The following is a 25,413-nucleotide window of genomic DNA, read 5'->3' as shown; positions in this document are numbered from 1 at the left end:
TCAAACCTGCAATGGTTAGCTGCTACTTTATAGGACAAAAGCAGTTTCTACATAGAGGCCCAGCACAAGGAAACACTTACTTCCCCTCAGCAGTCCTCATGCTGGCATAATTTAGAAACTCAATACATTGTAATAAGCACAATACACAGCAAGAATTTATAGGTTAGTTACCCAACGCAAACATCGCAAGAGAATGTTAAGAGTTTCCAACAGCGATTTGTTTGGATTCTGTTACCTTTATCTAGTAGCACTACTTACGACTTTGAGGTGTGTTTTATTTATTTAGTTAGGTTTTTAAAAAACTTCTCTCTTTACAAATCAGCCCAGCTTTCCAGTCATTTTTCATCTTCTTCTACAGCAGCATGCTACACCAGACTGTAACAGCAAATACACATTAAAATTAACTGAGTAGGACTGAATGGTTCATGGGTTGCTGTGCATCTCTTCTTCTACTGGTTAGTGTAAGGATTGGTAAAACTGAGCTCTCAAGTGGCCTATGCAATATCACTTTTTCACAGGCTTACAGTTTGGTACCTTTCTGTATCAGGACCAAAGTAAGGTCTGTGGTCACCTTGAGTAAGGGTAGCTGGAGTCAGGTCAAACAATACAAATTCAAATAGTGAGCCTTCAGTTGTGTATTGCAGCTACAGCTACAGTGTTTTATCCAATTGCATCAACTGATTTCTGCTTCCTTTAATTCATACCTGGGATTATACATGTACAGTATGTAAATCTCAAGCCATGAGCAAATATTTATCTGTTGCTGAGAGTTTCCTGCACTTATTACTGGGGTTGTTGGCTGAAGCCATGTTGGTCTAAGGACATAGGCAAACAAAGTTCTTTGGCTACATGTGATAGCTTTTTATTAGACCAACTTAAGTTCAGCTGGTCTAATAAAAGATATCACACATACCCAAAGAACCTTGTCTGCACTATTATTGGACTTTTCCCCCTTTTTCAGCATGACCAACGTTTTTTAAACATTCCCCAGAACTCTTAAAAAGAGTTGTATTAATGATTAGGAAGATGGAGCAAACGAGGACCGGTGATAATGTGTCAGATGATCAAATGGGCTTCAACCCAGGTTCCTCCTGCTTATGCACCAACACCAGCAGGCCCATTTAAGCCGAAGACAGTGAGAGAGAAATATTTAAAACAGGCAAAAACTATGTCTGCCTAGACTTTGAAATTGTTTGTACTCAAGAAGTATGCACTCAAGTATGTGTGCATAACCAAAGGCTGCTTCACAGAACACTCCACTATGCTGAGCTGATACTAATTTATCTTCTGTGAAACTATACCTAAAATCCATTAGAAGGCAATTAGGTTTGATCTACTAGTTCTCCTAGAAAGAGGTCATAGGATCGTGATTTTCCATGATCATAAAAAAAAAAGAGAAAATGATCATATATCTGAATATACAAAGTCTTAACAGGTGTTCTCCAGTCCACATCGGAAGAAATAGCCATTTATTGTTCTGAACAGAAATTTGTCTCAGAAGACCACATTTGTCAAGAATGACACATCAGCACTCTGACAGTTGCTGTACATCGGATGATAAATCCCTACCAAGAGGAGCCAAACAGTCAAAGTGCTGTTAATTTCAACCTGACCTATAGATGAAACTTCTGCACACAGCCAAGCAAGTATGATTCTTGCTCAATAAGCAATTCAAATCCCGTATGTTGTGTATATTAGTAGAAAGAAGGAAAGGAGCAGAGTTTAGGGCAATGGAATCTCAGACACAAGAAAGAATCTGATAAGTTACGAATCTGCTGGAACTAAAAAGAGAAACCCACTTAGAACTAAACTCAGACTGGACTGCAATCTTGCATATGGCTTTAGATTACATATTATGAATAAAGCCTCATTTGACCAGCTGAAGGATCACCAGCCCAGAAGATGACTACAGGAAGCAGAGTTCAAGCTAACATTCTCTCTCAGACCACAATAAAAAAAAAAAAAAAAAAAAATTAAAGTAAACACTAGCCTCACAAGCTGGAGCCCACTAAACAACAGCCCAATTACATTTCTATCATTTATACCACATTTGTTTCTATTCTTGAAAGCTAATTACTACAGCAATTCCTCTTCATGCCAAGAAAACAAACAACTACTAGATGGAGTGAAGCTTGACAGAGATTCTGAGGTTTCAGGCACCACACAAGTCCCATGACTTAAATAGGAGCTATATGGTTAAACAGCGCAATGCTTTCAAAATGTTTTTGTTTCCAATGCAGAAAACCTTCATTTATACAGTTATACTAGAAAGTGTACTTGTATCCATGAGGCAAATCAAAGCCCTCCAGCTGGGAACAGCAAACTCCCATAATTACTGATGCCCTTTCAATCTTTTAGGAAGATAAGGATCTATCCTTGTAGAAATCTCCATCCCTTCCATAATTCAATTTTGACAGCCATAGCGAGCAGAAATATATGTTCTTATGCCTTCATAAGAAATCCCTATGGAAATGAAACCCTCAGCTGTATGAGTTTCAATCTGCTGGCTTGGACTTGCCAAGGTACAAATGAGCTGCATGCTATCATAGCACGCCACAACCACTGCTAGGAAAAAAAAAAAAAACATATCTTAGGGCTTTGACTTCAGCTTTGCACATTGATAGCAACATCAAGCACTGTAAGACCCTGCCACTTTTTGAGTTATGAAAACTTTCTCAACCAGGTCCCTCAAATCATCTGCCATGCAAGTTTCTACACTTTCTGGAGTGACTTGATTAATTTTAGTAGACCTGCAGCCAACTGACATGGTTGGTGAACCTTGCTTTTGTGTACAGTTGGTCACATGGCTTGCTGTAGATGTTCAGGAATTTGCACACCCACATTAGGCATGCACGGACAGAAGGTTACACTGAGACAACTGAGAACAGCTGAGGGTGGGGGAAGCTGAGAGGCCAAGGAAGGAAAGCTTCAGGGCAGCAATGGGAGAATCCAGAGAGCCCAGGGAGACACCAATGTAGAATTTTCTGTAGAGAGCACTCTCACGAAGGATAGTGAAATCTTAGCTCTGTTGTCTGTCACTAGCGATCTCATTACTGAGTCCAGGAGCTGTCATCCCTGTCATCCTCACACACACATACAGTGCTCCCAGAAACAGCAAGCAGCAGCAGCGATGATCCCATAAGGCAACAGAGGCTCCAATCCTTGATCCCAAGAGTTGCTTAAAGCAGCAGCAACCCCTGCTAAGTGGTGGTGGTGGCAGCAGTCCCTGGGTGATGCTCTCCAAAACCCCAGCAGTGGCAGCCCCAGCATGACTTCTAAAATAGTAGAAGATGGCATGACCTTCATGCCAATGCCAGCTGTGGAGTGACCCCCCCCCCCCCAAGTGGCAGAGCAAAGTGACAGCAAGTGGGAATCCTGGACCCCAGCAAGCAGAAAAAGTCTTCCTTTGTGACCAGGCAAAGTATCTCTTTTGGCCCCCCACTAGACTGAGAAAGGTTGCGACTCCCCACGTGGGGCTGCAGCCCACTACGGCACAACACTAACATTTTAAGGTGTTCAATATTTATTTACTTAGTATATTTGATATTGTGGGGTATTTTACTGTTTGGGAAAGTCTGACATGTGAAGTAACTGCTATTTTGGGTGTTGAATAGTTTGAACTGTTGGACATTTGTGGGGCTGCTTGCTATTTGAAGGTTTTGATATTGAGTTTTTTTCCTGTTTTGGGGTTAAAATAGGGAGTTTAACAGCTGAAAGGGACAGGGGATTAGGTAAGGCTCAATTACTGTTATTACTGCATTACCTTTAATAAATCAATTTATTTGTTCAAAATGCTTGCTAGAAGGGAAGTTGTTCTTTTTAGCACCCCCAGTAAAGTACTCTCAAGTTTCTGGGCGAAAGCTTGAGACAAAGTACCCACAAATTTGAACCCAGCCCTTCTACTGCTACCAGGGCCTAGCAAAAGGGTTATACTGTGATTAAATTTTAGGAGCATATAAAACTTGCTAAGGCATATCTATTGCTGAAAGCTAATAACTCCACAACACATCCTATACTATGATAGGAAAAAAGGAAGTATCATTTTGAGCTTTTCTGTTAGTTTCATTCCTTTGAAGGTAGTTTCACTAAGTGTTTCCCATGATCATGGATGAATGGTCACCACTTCAAAATGTTCCCACATATGTTAAACCTAAGGTCTGCTTTAAAACTAACACATTTCACTTTTACTGGCTTCCATGTTGTTCTCTGAGGGTGCTGCTCTACAGTCTCAGAACTGGGAAAAAAGAAAGGAGAAACAAAAGGGAAAGGGAAATTTAAATGCTTACAGCTTGCTCACCTTTCCATACTGATATTCTTCCTGAGTTAACTGAAACCAAAATAAGAAAAGCCAAGAAATGCTTGTTGGGATAGTTGTTTTTTTTCCGTAACAGATGGTCTGCAGAGCCATACCAGAAAAGTCTGTTACCTGCTTGCTGGTAAAAAGGCAGAAATACTGGCAGAGTCTTTGTAAAAAGAACCAGTCTAATGCAACCAACATAGTATTGAATGCAGCTTAACTAAACTGACTTAGTGCTTATGAATAACGTTTTTAAAAGTCCATGAAGCAATCCCAGCTGCATTTTGGTGGGACTAAGTATGCAAACACAGAAAAAGACAAAATCTGAACAGCTTGGCCCTTCCAGCTCAGCACTTAAATAGGCTGTGATAGGTGCCTGCTTTTCTCATCAAAATGCTTCCCTGTATTTCAAAGATTAGAGTTTTGAGAGACATTAAATACCCCAATCCATCAGGTTTTGAGTTCCAAGAAGAAAATGAGTCTTTACTATGAAAAAAAGAGAAGCCAAGAAAAGCAAGTTGCTGAACACGCAATAGGCACCAAACCCACAATGAGAGTGATTAAAAACTGAGCTCTAAGACTGAGGCTGAAGGAATGTATAAGACTGCCAGTCACCAGAATACATTTATGTTTATGACTTCTGCTTATGTGACTGTTCACTCCAGGTAACTGGTAATGTCCCCACCAGCTACAATGTTGTTTTCTGAATGTGGTTAAACACTGAATTAAGGGTGATAAACACTGTTATCAATTCCCTGCTGGCTGTTCAGAAGGTGGGGGCAGGGGGAAGCCTGCTCCAATCAAAGCATTCTGCCAGGTGTGGCCACACCCCCCTCAGGTCAGCCTTGGAGAAGGGAAGGGAGGGCTGCTCTAGTGCTCCCTGGATTCTAGCTTGAGCCACTGCAGGCATGTACTTGCATTTCTGGGATGTCTGTGCAGTTAAACTTATTTAGCCTAGCTAGGTTTGACTAACCTGCAAAGACTGAATCAATTCAGGCTCAGGCTTTTTGAATGTCTGTCTGTCCCTAGCTGCAATGTCAGCAGTTTTGCTTATTTTAGTTCCACTAGCAACCAACTAGAAAAAAAAATTCTCATGCCTTTATTTCTTCATGGCAAGAGAGCAATGTAATTATTATTGTTACTACATTACTTATATTCTCTCTTAGCTTGCCATTTTGGATTTCTCACCTTTCTGCAAGTATTCTGCAAACATGAAGAGAAGCAGCTACACAATCCAAGTCAGGCTGTATAAAATAGAAGGGATGGGGATGGCAGCAGGGGAGCAGGGGGAAGCCAGGCAGATGCCTGTAGTCCAAGGGTGGGGAATTATTTTAGGTAGAGGGACACTTACCCAGTTTTGGCAAGCTGTTGAGGGCTGCATGGGTATCCTTGCCCCTTGACAGGTGCCCTGCCCCCTAGACACTACCTTGGGACCAATATCTCAATGTCTTGGGACCAATGTCCAAGGGCCAGTGCCAGCAGGGCCCACAGCCGGGCACAGGCTGGCAGGGGTCTGTGGAGCCAGGCTGGGGTGCACCAGCAGGGAGAGCGGGGAGCTGGCCCAGCTCCAGAGAGCCCCTGCTGGCTGGGACCCTGTACTCCTGCTACCCTGCTCTGGGCCCCACTGGCACTGGCCCCAGGGCACCAGTATGGGCCCCATGCTCCCGCTGGGTCCTGCACCCACTCAGTGCCTCCCCCCACTCAGCCCCACAGTACAGGTGTGGAGCAGCAGGCAGCCCCAAACCTGCGTTTCCTGGCAAGGAATGAGTTGGTGCTGAGCACAGGGAAAAAGCAGCCCCTCCCCCACCCAGTGGCTGGTGTTCCCTGCTACAGCCACTCGTAGCTCACGTGGGGCTGGCTGTCCTGCACAGGCAAAGGCAGCCCCACACAGGCTACCACCAGTTGCAGTGCAGGGCAGGGGAGGGGACGGTTTTCCCCACACTCAGCACCAGCTTGTAACCTACCCCTGCTGCCAGCCTGGGCCCTGTACTGGCTCCAGGCTCGCCGATCAGGCCTGCACCACAGTGGCAGTAGCTGCTTGGCATGGAGGAAAGCAGCTCCCCCCACCTGCCATGCTGGGCAGTGTTTGCTGCTACTGCCCACCCAGAGCTCATGCTGCAGTAGGCTGCAGTGAGGCTGCCACCGCCTCTGTGCTGCCCAGCATCCAAGCTCCAGGCAGGCAGCAGCAGAAGCAGCAAACACTGCCCGGCATGGCAAGCTGAGGTGCTGCTTTCCCCTGCGCTGACCAGCTGCTGCCACTGTGGTGCAGCCCCAATGTACGAGCCCAGAGCTGGCATGGGGCCCAGGCTGGCAGCAGGGGCGGGTTACAAACTGATGCTGAACACAAGGAAAAACAGCACCCCCCCCCTTGCCCTGTGGCTGTCGCCCCGCACTGCAGCCGCTTGCAGCCCACATGGGGATGCCTGTGCCTGCTCAGAACAACCCCACGCAGGGCACAAGTGGCTGCAGCAGGGAGCACCGGCCACAGAATGAGGGAGAGGTCACTTTTCCCCCCCATGCTCAACACCAGTTCATTTCCTGCCCGCGGTTCCCCACTGCCCTTCCCTCCCTCTCCCTCCTTCTTACCCGAGTTTCCCACACCAGTGCAGCCATGAGGAGCCACATGGTCCCAGGCCAGAAGCCCCTGCTATGCACGGGGTTCCAGTTGTGGGGCCAGGGTCGGGCAAGCCCTGCTGTTGCAGGAGCCCACCAGGGCTTCCCCTGGGTCCTACTGCCCTTGGTTTCTGTCATCTTTGACAGGAAACAAGGTTAGATACATATTAGTTTTCTATTTTTTTTTTTTTTTTTTTTTTTTTGTATATAGAGGCCCTGCAGGCCAGAAAGAATGGCCTAGTGGGCCAGATCCAGCCTGCAGGCCATATCTTGCCCACCCCTGCTGTAGTCTCTGCTGAGCTCCAGCAACGGAGCAGAGGGGCGGGGTCAGCCCTACTGTGGAACAGAGAGCTCTGCCCAGTCCAGACAGCATGCTAGGATGCTGGGTTTAATTTAAACCAGGAAGGTTTCTGGGACAGACATTGCATAAACTGGTTTGACTCAAATCAGTTAAGTCTGATACTACATGAAACCAGGCTCAACTCCAACTGGTTTCAACCACTTTCAAACTGGTTTATGTGCACTGAAGGTCTGTTGTTACAGGTTTAAGCCAGTTTCTGACCACTTATACCAGTTTGTGTGTAACGTCCGTCCCTAGCCTGCAAGTGTACTTTATTTATAAGGTTGACTGAAGAGACTAATATTTAAAAGTATCCAAAAATGGAAAGGAGATATGTAATTTATTATTGCCTCAACTCTATGTAATATATCATTTAGACAGATGGTGTGCATTAAGTGAGGTTCTCAAGTGAAAACAACCACAGGCTTGATCTGACACTTACACAAGTTCTACTCCCCATAACAATTATTTCAGTAAATTATTAGCATGAATCCAAGTCAGGCTTTGTTTACTATAAAATGGATAGATACAATGTACAGTTAAGTGTTATGCTCCATTAATCCTGGACTTATTGGCTCAAATCATATTGTGCTTGAAACAGGCTAAATATGTATTCAGGAAGGGAATTTCTCTAACCTAAATGACCCTGGGGGATTGTCTAAACTGCCAGAGAGAATAAGCGAGGGGGAGGGGAAAGAGGAGATGGAGCAATTTATTCTGGACATTCAATTTTGGGGGGAAAAACACCATGGGAACAGTACATTAGGGATCTGCTCAACAACACCACCACCAAATAAGAGTAGCTACCAGGCCAGGACCCACCCCACTGTTCTAGGCATTGTACAAACATATGCAAATTATTTGTAAAAATAAATAAATGAACATATAGCAATTTCTTTCTCTTACAGTAAGAAAAATGTGTCACCGGCTGGTCCAGTACCATCTCTGAAAATCTACATAATTCAGACACCCCCTGCAATATCCAAGGCCAGTCTCTAGTACACAGCATCTGACCTAGTTTTTGGAAAAAACTGAGGCAAGCATTTTAAAAATACTGTTTTTTCTCCCAAGTGTTATTCTACTTTAGAACTGTGTAAATTCATTTGTACTGGTAGTGCTCCTATTTCAGGCAGCAGATCAAATAAGTTTATAATTTTATGTACCTTTCCAATTTGTTCTTAGGATTATTTGGGTCAGCATTTTAAGCATTCAGTACAAATTAGCCAGAATAATATAAGGTTTCAATTTGCAGCGTGAGTCTTGATAGTGTCCCAACTGCCTTTGCTTTGTATCTGAATTCCAGCTCTTAGCCACTGATTGCAATGGTCTTGTTATAATTAGCAGAGCAGCTTTGTAGGAATACAACCTATTACATAACAAATGTACAAAAAGATGTGGTTAAAGCATGAAAAACAGTCCAGTACTCAAGAGCCAAGCTCATGTATTACTTCATACTTCTACATGCATTGCTTGAACTGATTACATTTGCACAAGCATTCTGATAAGCTCTGTTTATTGTGCCACGGTATTTATAGCTTCAGATTTATTAACCTCCACCCTGATTCTTGGCTTCAAGGATACCTTTTAGGCACATTCAGCAATGCAACATTACACTTATCTAGAGGCCTGCCATTTGCAAAAGAACACAAAGCCACAGGAAACTCACCTGGTTTCCAGTTTCATTACTAATTCAAAACTCAGTTCATACAAAAGTCAGTTTCATATGAACAGTGGCAGTTTTAGGATTTCACATCAAAACCAGACAAGATTTTTTGTATACAACAACCTCCTCAGAAGACCTATATATGACTCAGAACCAAAGTGTACAACACCCTGTCTTAAACATTGCAGCTGCTGCTACTGGAAGCAGTTGAGAAATGTAATTAATCAGAATGGACTCAGGAGGATACAGGTACACTCATCAACCATCCAGAATGCATGAGGTTACCTGGATACTCAATACAGACACTAAAGTTATAAGTGAAGAAAAAAAAATAATAAAAACCAAGATTAATGAGTAAGCACTCAGTTAGAATTAGACTTGGGAGCAGGTCACAACTTGGTCCTTTTGCAGCTAATTCACTATGCTAGAATATGAGAGTATCCTTTTCCTTTGGCTCTGAATATCACTTCATCGTTTCATTCCTTTCTCATCTTCAGAAAAGAATAATTTAAAAGGTACCCCACTAAGGAATATGCACATGAAACTGTCTAGATCACACCTGTGCTCACTGATGGGCAATGGCTGTATTTCAAGAAGTGGTTTTGGTCTTCAAAGATTCTAACTACTTTGAATACTGACTACCAAAAACCTTGTCTCCTTTTATATAGTAATTTGAAAACTGAGATCAGCCAACATGGAGCTAGCCATTACCTGATTTAAGCAGGAAGAGAGAGCATTGCTAGTAGGGCATTATGAGGAACAGGTCCTTATACTTAGATGCAGATGGTCAAACAGACAACCGTAAGTCCATTTACTTTCAGGGCAGCAACCCCTCTTGCCCCTTCTCCCACCTTTCCTGGCCTTCTGAAAAGAATATGCATTAGGGTGAAGGACAGGCAGTACAGTTTATTAACCTTGATTTAAACAGACATCCAAGATTCAAAAAAAAAAAAGTTACTACTTTGTGCACTTTCTTACAGCTTTAGTGTCTACGCATCTACATGGTGAAAGGAAAAGCACATATTAAGTCATATCTATAAAAATATTTCTACACCGAGCTCAAGTAATGTAATATAATACAGTCTCATGTGAACCAGTGATGAAGGTTTTCTGTTTTATATCAAGTGCTCCTGGGAAGAAAGGTTGTGCAGGGAATGAGATAGTCTATATTTTATGAAGGTTCCAAGCAGGAAAAGTTAACAAGAGAAAAAACTTTCAAACAAATACTAAGAAGTGTTTTTAAAGGTTTATGGAAATGTGAAAGGTTTTATTTATATTTATAAAAACTCCAGTTGTTTTTTCTTGTTTCATTAAAATTATGTGAAAGTCAGAGGCTTATTCCATTATTCACTGAAACTCCTAATATAAATAACTGGTAGACATAAAAGTTTCAGATATTGACAGGGAATGGTCCATGAAATATATGTTAAATTGTATTGCTGGAAGAAAAAACAAACAAACAAAACCACACACACACACACACTTTTTAAAAACATATCCATGCAGCTTAATAATAAAAGGTCTAGAAAGTGTCTCGTAATTTGAGCTATAGGGGTCAGTTTTAAAAGTCACTTGAAAATAAATATATGGGAAGAGTCACAATTGGAGTTCTATGGACAGCTATAAATTTGCTTGATATAGTTCATATACCTATTGTTATTTTACTCTTCCCCTGCTCTCTCCTCAGCAATTTTCAGGGATTGTTGTATAACTTCTTTCTGAGAGAGAATCTACAGCCAATTCAAACCTTTATTTAAGTACTTTAAGTGCTTCCCAAATGAAATCAAATCCATCCTTACTTCCACAGGAAACTTATCTAAGTGGTGAATAGTTACTATCAGCTTTTGCACAGATGTCCTCTGCTGTGTGTAACATGCTGGATGAGAGGGGAAAAAATGATGCTAATGGAAGAGACCATGGCAGTACTGCTCTGTTGGGTTGACTGTGCCATTGCCATTGGAAAACAAGTATACAAAAAAAAAAAAAAACCCTCAGGCCTTGGTGGTGAGTAAGTATGGCTACATCAATTTTCTGGAAGGCTGGACTACAGCATGTAATAAAGGGGAATTAACCAACACTTGTAAAGTGTTATGTAAACAAAATAGAGAAATAAAGGAACTTCTACGCAGTTTGTGAAATTCCTAATACAGAGGCCTCATTCTTGGTTGGTCCCTAGTCACCATTGTAATAATTAATAATATATTAGCAATTCAAAAGGGTTCCTGGAACCTTGAAAAATTCTACTCTTCTTGCAGGAATGATACTTTTCTAGTGAGACCGTGCTGTTCAACTGAGTTCGCTCTACAAGGTATTTTCTTGCACCAATTCATTTGAATATTTCACTCCATAGAAAGAAATGGCATATTTTGCATTGCACCCTTGAAAGAAAGCTGCTTCCCAGTTCCCTCTGTGTACTGAAGGGTGGGAAACATTTAGAAAAAACTCAGAGAACCTGAACCTGTCTTTTTTTGGTCTTAAAATATTAGCTCATTTATAGGTCCCAGCATGGTTCTTTAACCATGAGTGTACAACAGGAGGGAAATACAACAAGCAGAATAAAGCAGCACTGGGGGGGAAAAAACCCACCACATACACAGAGGTGCTTGCGTGCACTGCCTAACTGGAAACACACAACTTCAGAGGTGGATCGACATTTTAGAGGTTTGAAGCAATTTGTGTAAGAAAATGGAAGGGGAGAGAGAGGAACTAATCTATAACTAATCACCTGCATTCTTTCCAAAGCACATGAGAATGCAGGAAATTTGCCTGTTTATTATTTAAGCAAATACACCATCTGCTGGGTCACAAGACTTCCCCTCACTGGGGCACAACTGATTAACTGAATAATGCTGAAAAAGTTTAGGGCCAACATTGTGATTCACCAGACCTAAAGGGACCAGACCTGAAGAGTGTAAAGATGATAGACTTCAATGAGAAAGAAGGTTACCTCATCCATTAGTTGCCTAATGTTTTAGGATGTTTTGAAAATATGCAAAGCTTCCACTGATTGTTCTTACCTTCCATTTACTTTGATTACTAAATATGTAAAATGACACCGGTTTGCAGCTCTCTTATTTCTGTTTCCCTGGCTTCAGTGTAACAGTGTTGCCTAGGTACTTCTCTATACTCTGTTAAAAAAATTTGTTTTAGTTTTTGTACCGTTTCTAAGGAATTTCTCCTGACTAAGTTACCTAGGCTGAAACTGGAACATTATTATTATTTAAATAATAATTATTACTGTTAAACACTGTCCCTCAGCACAAGAGGAAAAAAGCCCTTGTGAAGCCTAAGCAGCCGTGTTAATGCAGATTATAACTTTATAAAACTTCCAAGTGTTCCATTCAGGTCTCTGATTTTGACCTGCATGTAGCAATTTACTAGCAAAGCAATTTGAGATCCGTCACTTTTAAATACTGATTTTATTATTAAATATTGTACTATCTTCATCTGTATAGCTGAGTTCCTCAGGATTTTAACCATCAAAATATACTGGAAACAAAACCAGAAAAAAAAAAAAAGCGATTACTTCGTTTTAATTTGTTAAAACACGAGAAATTTAAAGATGACAGAATAATAATCTGTTTGCTAACTAACCAGTTTACATACCATTAAGTAGATCCCTTTACTTCAGCCAACAAGACAAAAGGTTTAAGTCAGCACCTCAACACACCCAAAGATTAGGGTCTTTCCAGCTTTGATCATTATTCCAGATGGACAGGTTTAGTGATTCTCAATTAGCCATCAAGAACTTTATTGTAATATCCAGTCAGTATTTCTTTACATTAACACAATATATAAACAGACTATGCTACTTCCCACTAACATCTGAAGCTTGCTAAGAAGAACTTTTCCAACTATTTGAGTTGGTCTAATAAAAAGATATCATACCTACCCAAAGAACCTTGTCTGCCTATGTCCTTAGACCAACATGGCTACAACCTACACCCCTTGACTTCACATTCCCACCAAAGTATTAAGTATGCAGCAGAAAATCACTGGTACTTTTCCGATACCATAATCTCCTACAAAACGTATTCACAAGCTACATTGTGTTAATGGAGACATGCAAGATCCTTCCTCCCTTAGACACAAAAGTATCACCTGCCCTTGAGTGGACAGTGACCTAATCTCTCTAGGTAACCAGTGTCAGTCTAAATCAGGGGTCAGCAACCCCCAGCACATGTGCTGAGCATGGCACGCAAGGCCATTTTGCTTGGCACACCACTGCCAGCTCAGGCTCCAAGCAGCTGCTGCCAACCATGGAATCCAGGCTGCTGCCAGCAGGCAGCTGGGAGTCTGCAAGCAGACTGGGCTCCATTGGCCAGCTGCAGCCACGAGGCTGCAAACAACTACTCTGGGCACCAGCAAGTTGGCACTCTGGCACCTCCAAAAACTCAAGGTAGACATTGTGGTTTTTTTCGGCTCTCCGGCCAAAAAACATTGCCTACCCCAGTCTAAATCATTAGCAAAGGATTAGCAACTCCTTCTGCCTGTAACTGCTCTTGCTTTTGATTCCTTGGTATAAGGCTTCAAAGTACTTGACTATTTAAAAAAAATTATATGATATTCAAGGTGAAAACTCAAAAGATTATGAAGTTTACTTAGTATTCAATTCATGATGCTTCTATGAATTATTTTCCTTGTAAATAGGTCTTGTTGCATATGAAACCTGATGTAATAACAATCCATTGTCTTCCACATATTCTTTTAAAAGACTCCCTTAAGCCGATTATTTGTAGAAGTGTCTTAAACCCTCATGCATTTAAAACCTGCCTTGTACCAGATACAAACGAAAACTTCCAAAAATAGACAACATTTTGCAAAGGGGGAGCGGGGAGGGACAACTGACACATATAATGAATACCAGATGCCTACCTTCACTGGTAGCCACATTCTTTTGGGCTTTGGTCGGTGTGTGATCTGTACTTGAACTCACATCAGATGAGATGCTTGAGCTGCCTTTGCCTGCAAAGAGAAACAAAGGTGGGGAAAAAACAGTTTTGATACTGAGGATTTTTTTCCTTCTGCTATTAAAAGTTTGGGATGATGCCAGAGAGCTGGAAGCTTCAAGTTACAGCAGCTGAACCTCATTGTGTACAAGTACAGGGTGGGGACTAGCTACATTATAGCCTCAGACAAACATTTTTTGTATTGGGGCGCAATTCTGAACTCCTGTATTTTGGAGCTTCCATTGCAAAATCTGCTCATCTATCACAAGTCAAAAGTTTGTCATTAACATTTGCAAGATAAAAACAGGACTTTCAACATTAGGCTGCCAATTCAAATGTAGACCAGACCAAAAAAAAAAAAGAGCACTTAATTCATGTGCTCACCAAATGTGTTAAGTAACATTTCTAACCAACTTGTCTCTATTGCTAAAATATGTTCTTAGGAGCTAAGGTCTTAGACTAGCGTTTCCCAGCCTTTTCCATCCTACGGCACATCAGCCAAGTATGCCACGGGGGGGCGGGGGGATGTAAATCAGTGTGGGTTCCATAGCCATGCCCTGGCGGGAGCCATGACTCCCCAAAATTTCATAGCATACCTGGACATGTCCAATGATACACCAGTGTGCTGCAGCATACCAGTTGGGAAACACTGTCTTAAGCCAACACTCAGAGCTAGGAATTGAGCTACCATCTTTCATAACAGATCTCCTGTGTAACCCTGCTTTATCAGGCCCATTTTGTAGACATGAGCTAGAAATTTTCTCTTACCACAGAAAGATATGCGAATTTAAAATTTCTATTGTAAGGTTTTTGGTTGTAGCCATATTGGTCTAAGGACATGAGGCTTGGCTGCCTATTGGGTAGATGTGATCTCTTTTATTAGACCAACTCAGCAACCTTCTGTAGGCATAGGGAGTGTCTGCTAGTCTGAGATTGCCAAGGAATGAAAGAAGCTAAAAATGTGACAGGATGTCAGCGAGAATGTAAATAGATGGAAATTAGGAAAACAAAATATAGTGAAGGGAGGGGCGGGGTAGGAGGGAGGAATGAGGGGGAAACAATGCCTAAGGTAAGTAAGGGAGACTCAACTGTACTTGAGTTCTCCAAGGCAGAAAAGAGGCAGTCTGTGAAAGAGTAAATAGCTGAAAATTTCTATTGTAGTTGTTTAGATACTATAAATTGCAAAATGTCACTGTAACAGGGGGCCTTCTCGGGGCCAGTCCGCAACTGGACCGCCCACCCGTTCCTAGGTTAACCGCCTGCACCTCACTCGCCTGCCATGCCTTGCTGTATCATAATCAGTTCTACTTAGGCAGGAGGCTGCCAGGTGGCACTCTGTAGCTCTGATCCTCCCCTACACCGCAGCCCAAGCCTTGCAGACAGCATCCAGGTGACAATGCTCCTGGCCTACAGCCAGACCAAACTTAACCCTCGTTATCAGGCCTCATTCGAACACACACTCATACTGCCCTCCTCTCACTAGGGCCTCTCATGCTCCACCCCCTCTCACAGTCTCTCATGCATCGGCAGCTTATACCACCTTGTTCCCTCTCAGAGTGGCACCCTTAGGCCATAGGTTTCATCTAGCACACACCTTGGGTGGCAAACGTACCATCTTTTGGGCCTTTCCTGTGACCCTCACCCAAGTAGTGGCCAGTGAATTAACTGACCTGGACCAAACTTGCCCTGGCCCCTCCCAGGGCAGCTCTACACAAATCCACCCCCCTCCCACTGGGCTCCCAGCCCTTTGGTTTCCCCTCTTCACTGGGGCTCCACATCTGCCCCCTCACTTGGGCTACAGGGCTTCCCTTCTCAGTACAGGCTCAAGCGGCCGTAGCCATGTCTGGCCCTGATTTCTATCCATGGTGATGTGGGGGCCAGGGGCTATTGAGGTGCCCTGACCCACTTTCCACCAGGGTGGTAACTGGCCTGGTATTTCCTGGGGCCTCCTGCACCACTGGGAGTCTCACCAGACCCCCCACTCCCAGCAGGGTGTAGCTTTAGGTCATGCCCAGGACCAAGAGCCTCCTGCTCCTACCTACAGAGGTTCCATTCAGCAGTTCAGCCAGGCAATGGTTCTGTCTGCCTGCCAGCAGCGAACTGCTCTGTTTATATAGCTGGCCATGGTTCTAAAATGGCCACTGTAATCAAGCACCTGCTGGCTGCTTGACTCAGCCCTTAACGTGGCAGGCACCAACAGCACCCTGCCACAGCCACAAAGCATCAAAACAGGTTAAAATCAGAAGACTTTTACATAGTCTTGATAGAGACAGAAAGGTACAGTCAACTGAACTACTCTCATCCAGCAGTGTAGCTATTTCAGGGCAGCGCAAGAATGATGACACTACTGCTGCTTCCACAGTGATCTGTTCCAAAGGACCCTTTAAAGGACCCTATTTCAATCATGTTTTCCATGTGCACCAGAACTGTTACACATATTTCCAATGGAAAATAAAGTATAGGTGAGGAATGAAAATTGATTACCATCAATAGGTTACAATGCACCACACAGAAATGTCAACTACGCACCACTAAAGTACCTCCATTACAGAGAGAAACCAGAAGCTTTTATACCTCACAGCTAGAAATAACTGTCAACAAAGGCCTTCTTTATCCCTAGCAGGCATCTGACTGCAGCAATCAATAGAAGGGTTACTCAGCAGAAAAAAAACCTCTACCAGAACATGTACAAATTCCAGCAGTACCCATAAGAAATTAAATTAGAAGATAGATGCTTTAAAACGGTTGCCATTATTTCCTTTTCACATGGCTTGGAATAAGTCAATGAGTCCTCCCACCTAAACAGAAAAGTTACAATAGTCACTGCTTCCTCTCTCCATAGCACTATGCTTGAAGTGGCATTGCTTTGAAACCAGCACTTGCTGCTTCCTCCAACTTTTTACCACAGAGCAAGAAGAGACAACCCTGATTTGTATCAATCTTTTCAAATTCTTGTCACTTCCCATTAGACCAGGGCTGCAGAATTTTGCTGTCTTACACATGATGCTCACACTATAAGTTACAGTAGAGAACCATTCATTTTCCCTTGAACACTGGGACTGGTGCTTGTAAATCTATTAAGTGAACAAGCTGGGTTTTTTTCCCAAACAAAGGCTGCTATTAAAATATATCAGCCAGTCAGCGATGCATACTCCTGGGGAAGAGAAGGGTGGAGCATTCAATTGAGTTTATAAATATCATATACCTCATGTATTACAACTGACATCAGCTGAGAAATGTAAGTAAATGCTTTAAAAGCTAAAGTTCCTTCTTTATAAAGTTACTTTATACAGGCAGTCCTCAAATTACGGCGTTTCAACTTACGGCGATTTGCACTTGCAGCACTCTGCCATTTACACCCATGTTATTACTTATGGCACTGGATCCTCCCACTTATGGCACTACGGGGAAATTTACAATGAGGAAGAGGGTAGCAAAACAAACATCTCTGGATCAGTTTCTCAAAAAGCCATCAAGTGGCCTTAAGTCTCCCCAAAATCTCAAAAAAGCCTTTCTGAATTCTATGACCCTGATGAAGGGTGTTCCTTCACCTCCTCATGAAATAAAATGTTATGTGATTAGTTACTGTATTGCCCTGTTTAATCAATGTATATTAACTGAAAGCTAGAAAGCTTTGTACTGTACAGTGTATATCATTTATAGTTGATTAAATAGTTGATCTGAATACGGTGTTTATGGTTATTTCTAAAAAAGGGCATCAGGCCCTTAGTCAGGAAATTAAGCCCCTATTGCAGGGGGTGGACAAAACGCGGCCCAAGAGCCAGATATGGCCTGCCAGACCATTCTATCCGGCCCGTGGGGCACCTAAAAAATGTAGAAAATTAATATTAATCTGTCCTGGGTTGCCTTTCATGCAGCCCTCAACAGCTTTCTGAAACTCAGTAAGCATCCCTCTGCCCAAAATAATTGCCCGCCCTTGCCCTATTGTAACATTGTTTCTATGGGAAAATCAGATTCAACGTGCATCGTTTTGACTTACAGCACCTTTTCTAGGAAAGTAACCCACCATAAGGGCGAGGACTGCCTGTATGTGGAAACCTAGCTGACACCATGTTTCTATCACTTGAGTAAACCTATAATCATAGGAATGTTAGTAAGAGACTTTTCTGATCTGTTATTTCAATCAAGCATTCCTTGGCGTTCTGCATTACAGCATGCCTGGTTTTTATAACATTTAGATGTACGGAAGAGGTCTGCTCTTTTAAAAGTGCCACAGCAAAATGAGGATTTTTGTCTTTTAACAGAAAAAGACTGTTGAGTGTACAAACTGAAGCTTGTTTCACAATCCAGTTATTGCCACTTTATTCCTCAGGTCAGCTCCAGAGCAGCATTTTGCATGGCAAAGTTGCCTAAGTTTAACATACCTGGATTTGCAATGTGAACAATGGAGCAGGGGTGGGAGAGCACATTAAGGAGCCAGGAAGAAACTAAAAGATATGGTAGAGCCAGATGAGGATGAGGAAGGAAATGCATTTTTTATAATCAAAGCCCATGTTCCCAGCAGATAGTCATTAATTTGGTTGCCACCTTGTCTTATAAAAAAAAAATGCTACACCAAAAGCAGAGTCTAGCACATCACCCACCATTATGAGAGATGGAGCAATACACCACTGGGTTCCATTTCACAGTAACAGAATCCTAACAGCTTGTCAGGGTTTGTAATAGGGGATGTAATAGTTTACATTAGATTGCAGAAAGGTAGGCCTACCAGGCTGCTGCTGTTATTGTTATTTTACACAAATGTAAATTACTATTCAGTACATTTTCACTAGCAGAAAAAGATGAAACCGATGTGTCTTTCACTAAGGTGGTGCTTGATGGAGGAATTGCACACTTCCAGCTTTACCCCAAACACTAAGCATTAAATCTTGAAAAACCAAATAGTATTTCCAAAGAATTTTGTCACACCCTGCTGTAACATGGGAACTGCAGTGAAGCCCAAAAGTAAAATGATGAAATGGAAAGGTGATTAACAGTATTTTCTCCAAGCAAAGGTGACAATTCCTTATAGGAAAAATTAAGTCACACATATAAACAATGGACACCACATTTGCCAGCTGTATGCATGCAGCATAAGATAAAACTACACTGCTGGAACTATGATACCATTTCCATCAGTTATTAACAACAGTAAAATCCATACCCTTGGTAGAGAAGCCACCAGAATATGGGAAACAATTTGAACCAAGACAATTCCATTCAGTCTTTACCATCAATACTCAGCATACACTAGTGGCAATGCATCAAGCAGAAAAGCTTGACTATATATGCATTAACACATTTCATGGGCTTTGTACAATAGCATCACTTAGAAGGTATTAAAAATATTTGTTAAACAGAAAATGAGATGAAAAAGGAGAAAACTCATTAGAATTATATAGAATTATTTTAAGTCAGACACCAGGTCTTCTGCATTCTGATATTGTTCTATAGATAGTTTATCATGTTAGATTCTTCTCTTACAGGATGCAGCCCTCAAAACAAGCTTCTTTCCCTCAACGTGACACACTTTTGAAGAAATGGTCTCCAAGGCTGGGGGCGGACATTACACATAACACAGTTTAAGTGATCAGAAACTGATTTAAACCTGTAACAGAACTGACAGTCAGTGTACATAAGCCAGTTTGAAAGTGGCCAAAACTAGTCTGAGTTAAAACCTGGTTGAATGTAGTATCACACTTAACTGATTTGGCTCAAACCAATTTATGCAATGTGTCCCAGACCCCCTCTGGGTTCAACTTAAACCCGTGTCCCCTAGCATCCCAGATGCTTTGCAGCCCTAGGTGGGGCTCTCTGCTCCAGAGAGCTGGGCTGGCTGTTGAGCTCTGGTGAGCAAGCATAGCAGCATCTGGCTTACCCCTGCCACCCCTCCTCTCCCACCACTCCCTGCTTAAGCAAGGATTCACCCGCCCCTCTCCTACAGCTTGGACCATAGCCAGCATGTAGTATGCTAGCTAATGCTGGGAGCTGTCTGTATAAGACAGACAGGACAAAGGCAGACAGGACAATGTCTGCTTAGAACTTTTTGGAGCTAATCAACCAGGCAGCTGGTAATGTCCCTCTGCTCCTTCCTTGGAAAAAATTGTTTAAGAAGAGCTTGAACTAATGAGAGAGGCTTTTGTTTTCTTGACAGGCTGATAAACATCGAGTTAAGGGTTATAAACACTGTGTTATCAACTCCCTGCTCTGCTAGCTCCATCACTGGTCAGAAGTAGCTGGTGGCAGGGGCTGAACCCCTCCCTAATCAGAGGGTCCTGCTGGGGCCTGGAAATGCCCCCCCCCCACCTCAGCACTGTAGAAGGGAAGGGAGGGCTGTTCTAACACCTCCCTTCCCCCCCCCACCAGCTTCTGGCTGCAGTGGCTCGGGCATGTGCCTACATTTCTTCAGTCCAGAGGGGATTTCTGTGCAGTTACGAACTAGTTCAGCCCAGCTAGGTTAGACTAACCTGCAAAGATTGAATCAATTTAGGCTCAGGCTTTTTGAATGTCTGTCCCTAGCCCAACAGACTCTGAACACCGCACACTGGATGTAATCAAAATGCGAGAAGCATAATTTTGTAGTGTAACATGCCCCCTTCTCGTTTCAAATTAACTAGGTTCAGCTAATGCAAACTTTCATGCTTGGTTTGTATCTTACCACCAAGAAATTCCAAGCATTTCCAAAAAGGAAATAATCTGCAAAAACCCTAAAAGACTTTACCCTATTCATTTTACAGAGCAGCCAACCACAGTACAACACATTACTGGTCTTTTAACCCAATATTTATTCAGAGCAATGAACAGAAGCAAGGATGAAAGCTCAGAGCACCTTGCTGAACTGACTGTGCATACTAGTTGTTAACTGCAGCAGGGCTGTGAAGTTATGGCAGGTCTCACAACCCATTCATCCCAGGAAGTCTGTTGCATCTTCCAAGTAAGTCTGGCTCTGCAGTTCTCACAGCTATGAACAAAGTTATAAAGCCCTCTCGCTTCCTAACAAACAGACAATTAACCTGTTGCTGAGCCTAATATTTGGCCATCCAAGGCAGCTGCCCTGTTTTGCCTCTGAGATTTGGCTCTGTTTGTTAAATGGGACTGGCAATGAGCAGCAGCCACTCCACACTACACTTATAAATAGCACCCATTAAATTAAAAAGCAAACAAACATAACCCAGAACCTAAACTAATAAAATATGACTCAGTAAAAAGCCTAAAAGTTAGAAATAATTCCCAAGCAACACGCAAAGGAGACCATAACCATGGAGAAGCCTTCCACAAAAACTCTGAAAGCAAAAGCAGATTCTTATGCAATTTCCCCCTACCCTTCCCTCAATTAAGATGACATTTTATTCTTAAGAGGAGCCTTTTAACATTTTAGCTCTCATGCATAAATATTCAGCTGCCATGTTTATTTCTTCTCAGACATAGCCTGATTGTTATAGGCCTGTAAAGCGGTTGGCAGAAAGAAGCACAAAAAGCACAAGAGGCTCATAGGGAATGCTCAATCAAGGTGCCTCAAAAGGGGAAGTAAGGAGTGCAGCCAGAACAGACAAGAGCTCAGGAAAGGCAGGTATCTTTCTGAAGCACCATGCCTTCTTCAAGTTCCTGAAGAGAAAGGATTCTTAAACACCCAAATGTCAGAGACACCTGAAAGCAGGAAGAGGAAGCAATGAGCAACCATGCATAGTCCTGCTGCTGTGTTTCTGGGCTTCAAATCCCAGAGACCCCAGGGGCAGCAGGAAGAGGAAGCGAACACACAGCCCATGCTGGCTACGTGCCAGAGAGTCATGCTCTAGCACTCCCCTGGCTTCTGGCCTGAGCCACTGCAGACATGTGGCTGCATTTCCTGAATCAACGGTAAACGTCGGTCCAATTGTTTCTGAATTTAATCTCTGCAGTTTAGACTAACCTGCAAAGACTGAATCAATTCAGCCTTGGACTTTTTGACCAAAAAAGTTGGGAAACCTAAAATCCACTGTAGAAAAGTGTGTTTGGTGCTTGGGCTTGAGTCTATTCAAACCTGGGCTTTTTGATGGTCTGTACTTAGCCCCAGTAATAAATCCAGGACCTTGAAGGTAATGACATATTTGCCTTCATACTAGTCTTTTCCTTTTCTCCACTGAAATGGTAATGTCTGAGGAAAGCAAAGTAATCACATGTACCTGCCTCTGACAAAGTTTATGGACAATCAAATAGACACATAAATTTAGGTGCTTTATTACATCAGCATGAATGTCTCACACCATATACATTTCACAATTCTCAGTTTCCCAATTATTTGTACTGAAATTTGTGGAAGGGTTATCCAAACCTTCCTTAACAGAACTGTATTTGGGGTCTTAAGATTGGATTTCAGCTCAAGCAGGGGAAACAAGCTCTCCTGCTTGATCTGGCACTGACAAGATCTGGAGAACGCTCTTCATGGCTTGAGCCTCTATAGAAGGTCCCCATGGTATTGTGGGAATACGGGGAGAGTGTGGAAGTAGCCAAAATAGAAAAACACAAGAGTAAAAATGAAAAGTCATCAGTACATAGAGGTTGATATAACAATTGCTATCCCACTGCTGGTAAGATGGACTGAAAAGGGTATTTTATTGGAAGCAAAGCAGCAACAAAGATGCCCTACAGTGGTATTGAATAAGGAAGTTTAGAAAGAAACAAGGGCTACAAGTAAAGACTAAAATCCCTTACTGCTTTCTATACAAGAAGCAAATCAACACTGATAGTGGCTATCCACTACACCAGTGGGATCCAACCTTTTTAGCAGGCATACCATAATTTAGCCCTGAATCCATCCCAAGCACCACTATCTACTGCTCTTCTTTCCCAGCTCTGTGCTTCCTGTTTCATCTGCTGCTCTTTCTGCTTCTTTTCCTGGGTTCCCTGTCCACGCTGCTGCTTTACTTTTTGCTCCCTACCCATGTGTTTCCTGTTCCCTCTCCAATCCGCTACATGCCACAGAGGCTGCCCATGCCACTTGTGACACTTGTGCCACAGGCTGGCCATAGCTACAATACACTACCTAATGAGAGGTCTGAGGGGATCCTTAGCACAAACCCACCTTTATCCCCATTCTGGGGCTGAATCCAAGTTGCCTCAAAGCTGTTTTCTGTAGAAATCCTTCCTCACTGGCAGAGATGTGGGGTGGAAAATTTTCCAGCATTTTTCTGAGGAAAATGTTTCTATTTCTAAAAATTCAATGTTTCATAAAATTCATTAGTAACAATGAATGGAACATGAAAGCTTTCAGCTCGATCAAGGCAAAAAGGAGGAACAGACTACCAAATGAATGCACTGCTAAGCTTGTTTCTATTTCTGAAAATCTCTTGCTTTTAGCACACAATTAGTGAAGAAGATGCAGTATGATGATTAAGTGGTCCTTCCCCAAAGACTCATCGGTAAAGCCATCCTTCAGCAAAAGAACATGGTGTCTCAAGGAGTTCTGAATCAGACTTGCCTCAATCTGATTCTGATCATTTAAACCAGTTTGTGTGTAATGTCTGTCCCTAGCCACACAGCTTCTTCATGGTTAGGGCCTGGTTTTAATTGAGGGCCCAGCTTGTGGCACAGTGGCTTCTTTAATCTTGGTGTCCCCCCTGACATGCCTTCCACTGCTGATGATTGATAGAGGAGCCCCACAGTCCTTCCATTTGCTCCCAATGGCAGGGAGGCAAAAACCATGGTTTTAAATGTGCTGCATTTTTTGCCTCTAGCCTGGTCATCACCAAGCAACAGGAGGCAAAAACCACAGCATATTTAAAAACGCAGTTTTAAAAACAGAGCACAGGTCAAGTACCCCTCACCAAGCTCAGATAAGTGCGCTACATGGCACTGCAATTCATGAGGGCATAGTTTTTGTAACACTATCAGATCTAAGGAGTAGCAAAGGATCCATCACCTGGAAGATCTAAGGAGCAGCAAAAGATCTGTCCTGTGTGCGTCTGTGTCCCCACACACACATGTTCCCCCTTACCTCACCAGTGGCAGCAGCAAAGGCAGTGGAGGAGGCAGCAGCAGCTGATCCCCCTAAGGTAAGTGGGGTAGAGGGCAGAGGGAGCAGGCGCAGCTGAGGCAGATCCGGAAGGGAACGGATCCCATTTAGCTCAGCCAACAAGGAGCCGCACTCCTGGGCCACGGGCAAGCAGTGCGCCCAAACAGGCACACTCTGTAAGGGCGTGCCAGTGTTTGCACCGGCGTTCGTGAAGCAGCGGTCCACAAGGGGCCTCCAACAGGTGAGGGAAGTAGACTTATAGCTCCTTGGACATGGTAGACGTGGAACGCAGCTGCTAGAGGCCCCACCCTGGTGGTGCCGCCTGCCCTGGGCTCCTCTGGGGCCTCCACCCAGATGGAACTCATGGCAGGGTCAGTAGCTCCCCGGCCTCTTGTCTGGGGGGGTGGGCCTGGCAGGGGCCTAGCACCTAGGGGAGGGGTTGGGTGGTCCCCTTGACTGTCCCTCCTGTGCCTGGCTTAGGGCCCTGGAGGAGCAGGTGAGGGAGCTCCAGGCTGAGGTAAGCAAGCTGTGGTGGATCAGAGCTTCAGAGGACAAGACTGACACCTATTTCTGTTCAGTGCAGGACCAGGCAGCCAGTGTACAGACCCCCCAGGAGAGGCACACAACAGAGGTGTGGTGGAAAGTACCCATCAGAACCAGGGCTGCTCCGGCTAGTGTGGTGGAGGTTTCCCAGGTACAACTTGGGAATAGATATGAGGCCGTAGCAGTCCTGGAAGAGAAAGACGAAGGGGATGCCTCCAGCGGGGAAGGTGCCACTCCACACACAACACAGACAGTGCAGAGAGGGAGAACAAGGAGGAAGAAACGATAGGTCCTTGTCATAGGGGATTGCATCCCAAGGGGAACGGAGGGTCCCATCTGCTGACCAGACCCCATGGCACATGAGGTCTGCTACATGCCCGGGGCTCAAATCCAACACATCACAGAGAGGATCCCGGCCTTCATTCGACCCTCGGACCAGTACCCCATGGTCCTTATCCATGTGGGAACAAACGACATGGCCAGGGCAACCCAGACCCCGTCATGAAGGACTTCGAAGCCTTGGGGGCCAAGCTCAAGGAGATGGGGGTGCAGGTGGTATTCTCCTCTATTCTCCCAGTAAGTAGACGCAGATGGCAACACGAGGCCTACATTGGCAAGGTTAGCCAGTGGCTATGGAGCTGGTGTGGCCAGGCAGGGATCGGGTTCCTGGACAACAACCCACACTTTCGCACAGGGGACATGCTTGGGAGAGATGGCCTACATCTCTCCCCTAAAGGCAAGCATGTCTTTTCTTCCAGGTTGGCTGATCTCATACAGTGCACTTTAAACTAGCTTCGCCAGGAGATGGGACCACAGGAGGACACCTCCCAGCCAAGATGGGTGACAAGCACAAGGAGTACCCAGGTAAGTAACGGGGGTCCAGACAGTCCTAAGAATGGGGGGGGGGAAATGCATGCACCAATACAAGGCCTTAAATGCCTCTACACTAATGCTCATAGCATGGGAAATAAGCAGGAGGAATTCACCCTCCAGATAGCTAATACAAACCCAGACATA

General features: G+C 43.5%; 1 protein-coding gene across 5 annotated transcripts in view; it reads right to left on the bottom strand.

Moving 5' to 3' along the window:
• FBXL7 (F-box and leucine rich repeat protein 7) overlaps nt 1–25,413 on the bottom strand; it is a 346,631-nt gene that overhangs the window by 249,865 nt on the left and 71,353 nt on the right. For all 5 annotated transcript variants that reach the window (XM_090049871.1, XM_090049870.1, XM_090049874.1 and 2 more), the window contains one exon: nt 13,789–13,878. Coding sequence is in view for 1 of the 5 variants with exons in the window: in XM_090049870.1 (XP_089905996.1) it covers nt 13,789–13,878 (90 nt within the window). In the remaining 4 variants the exon portion in view is untranslated. The remainder of the gene's footprint in view (nt 1–13,788; nt 13,879–25,413) is intronic.

Source organism: Crocodylus siamensis, chromosome 5, assembly GCF_052110815.1.
Source record: "Crocodylus siamensis isolate JL-2025a chromosome 5, ASM5211081v1, whole genome shotgun sequence".
Classification (NCBI taxonomy): Eukaryota; Metazoa; Chordata; order Crocodylia; family Crocodylidae; genus Crocodylus; species Crocodylus siamensis.
Note: the sequence above shows the minus strand (reverse complement) of the source record. Positions and strands in the feature narration are given on the sequence as shown.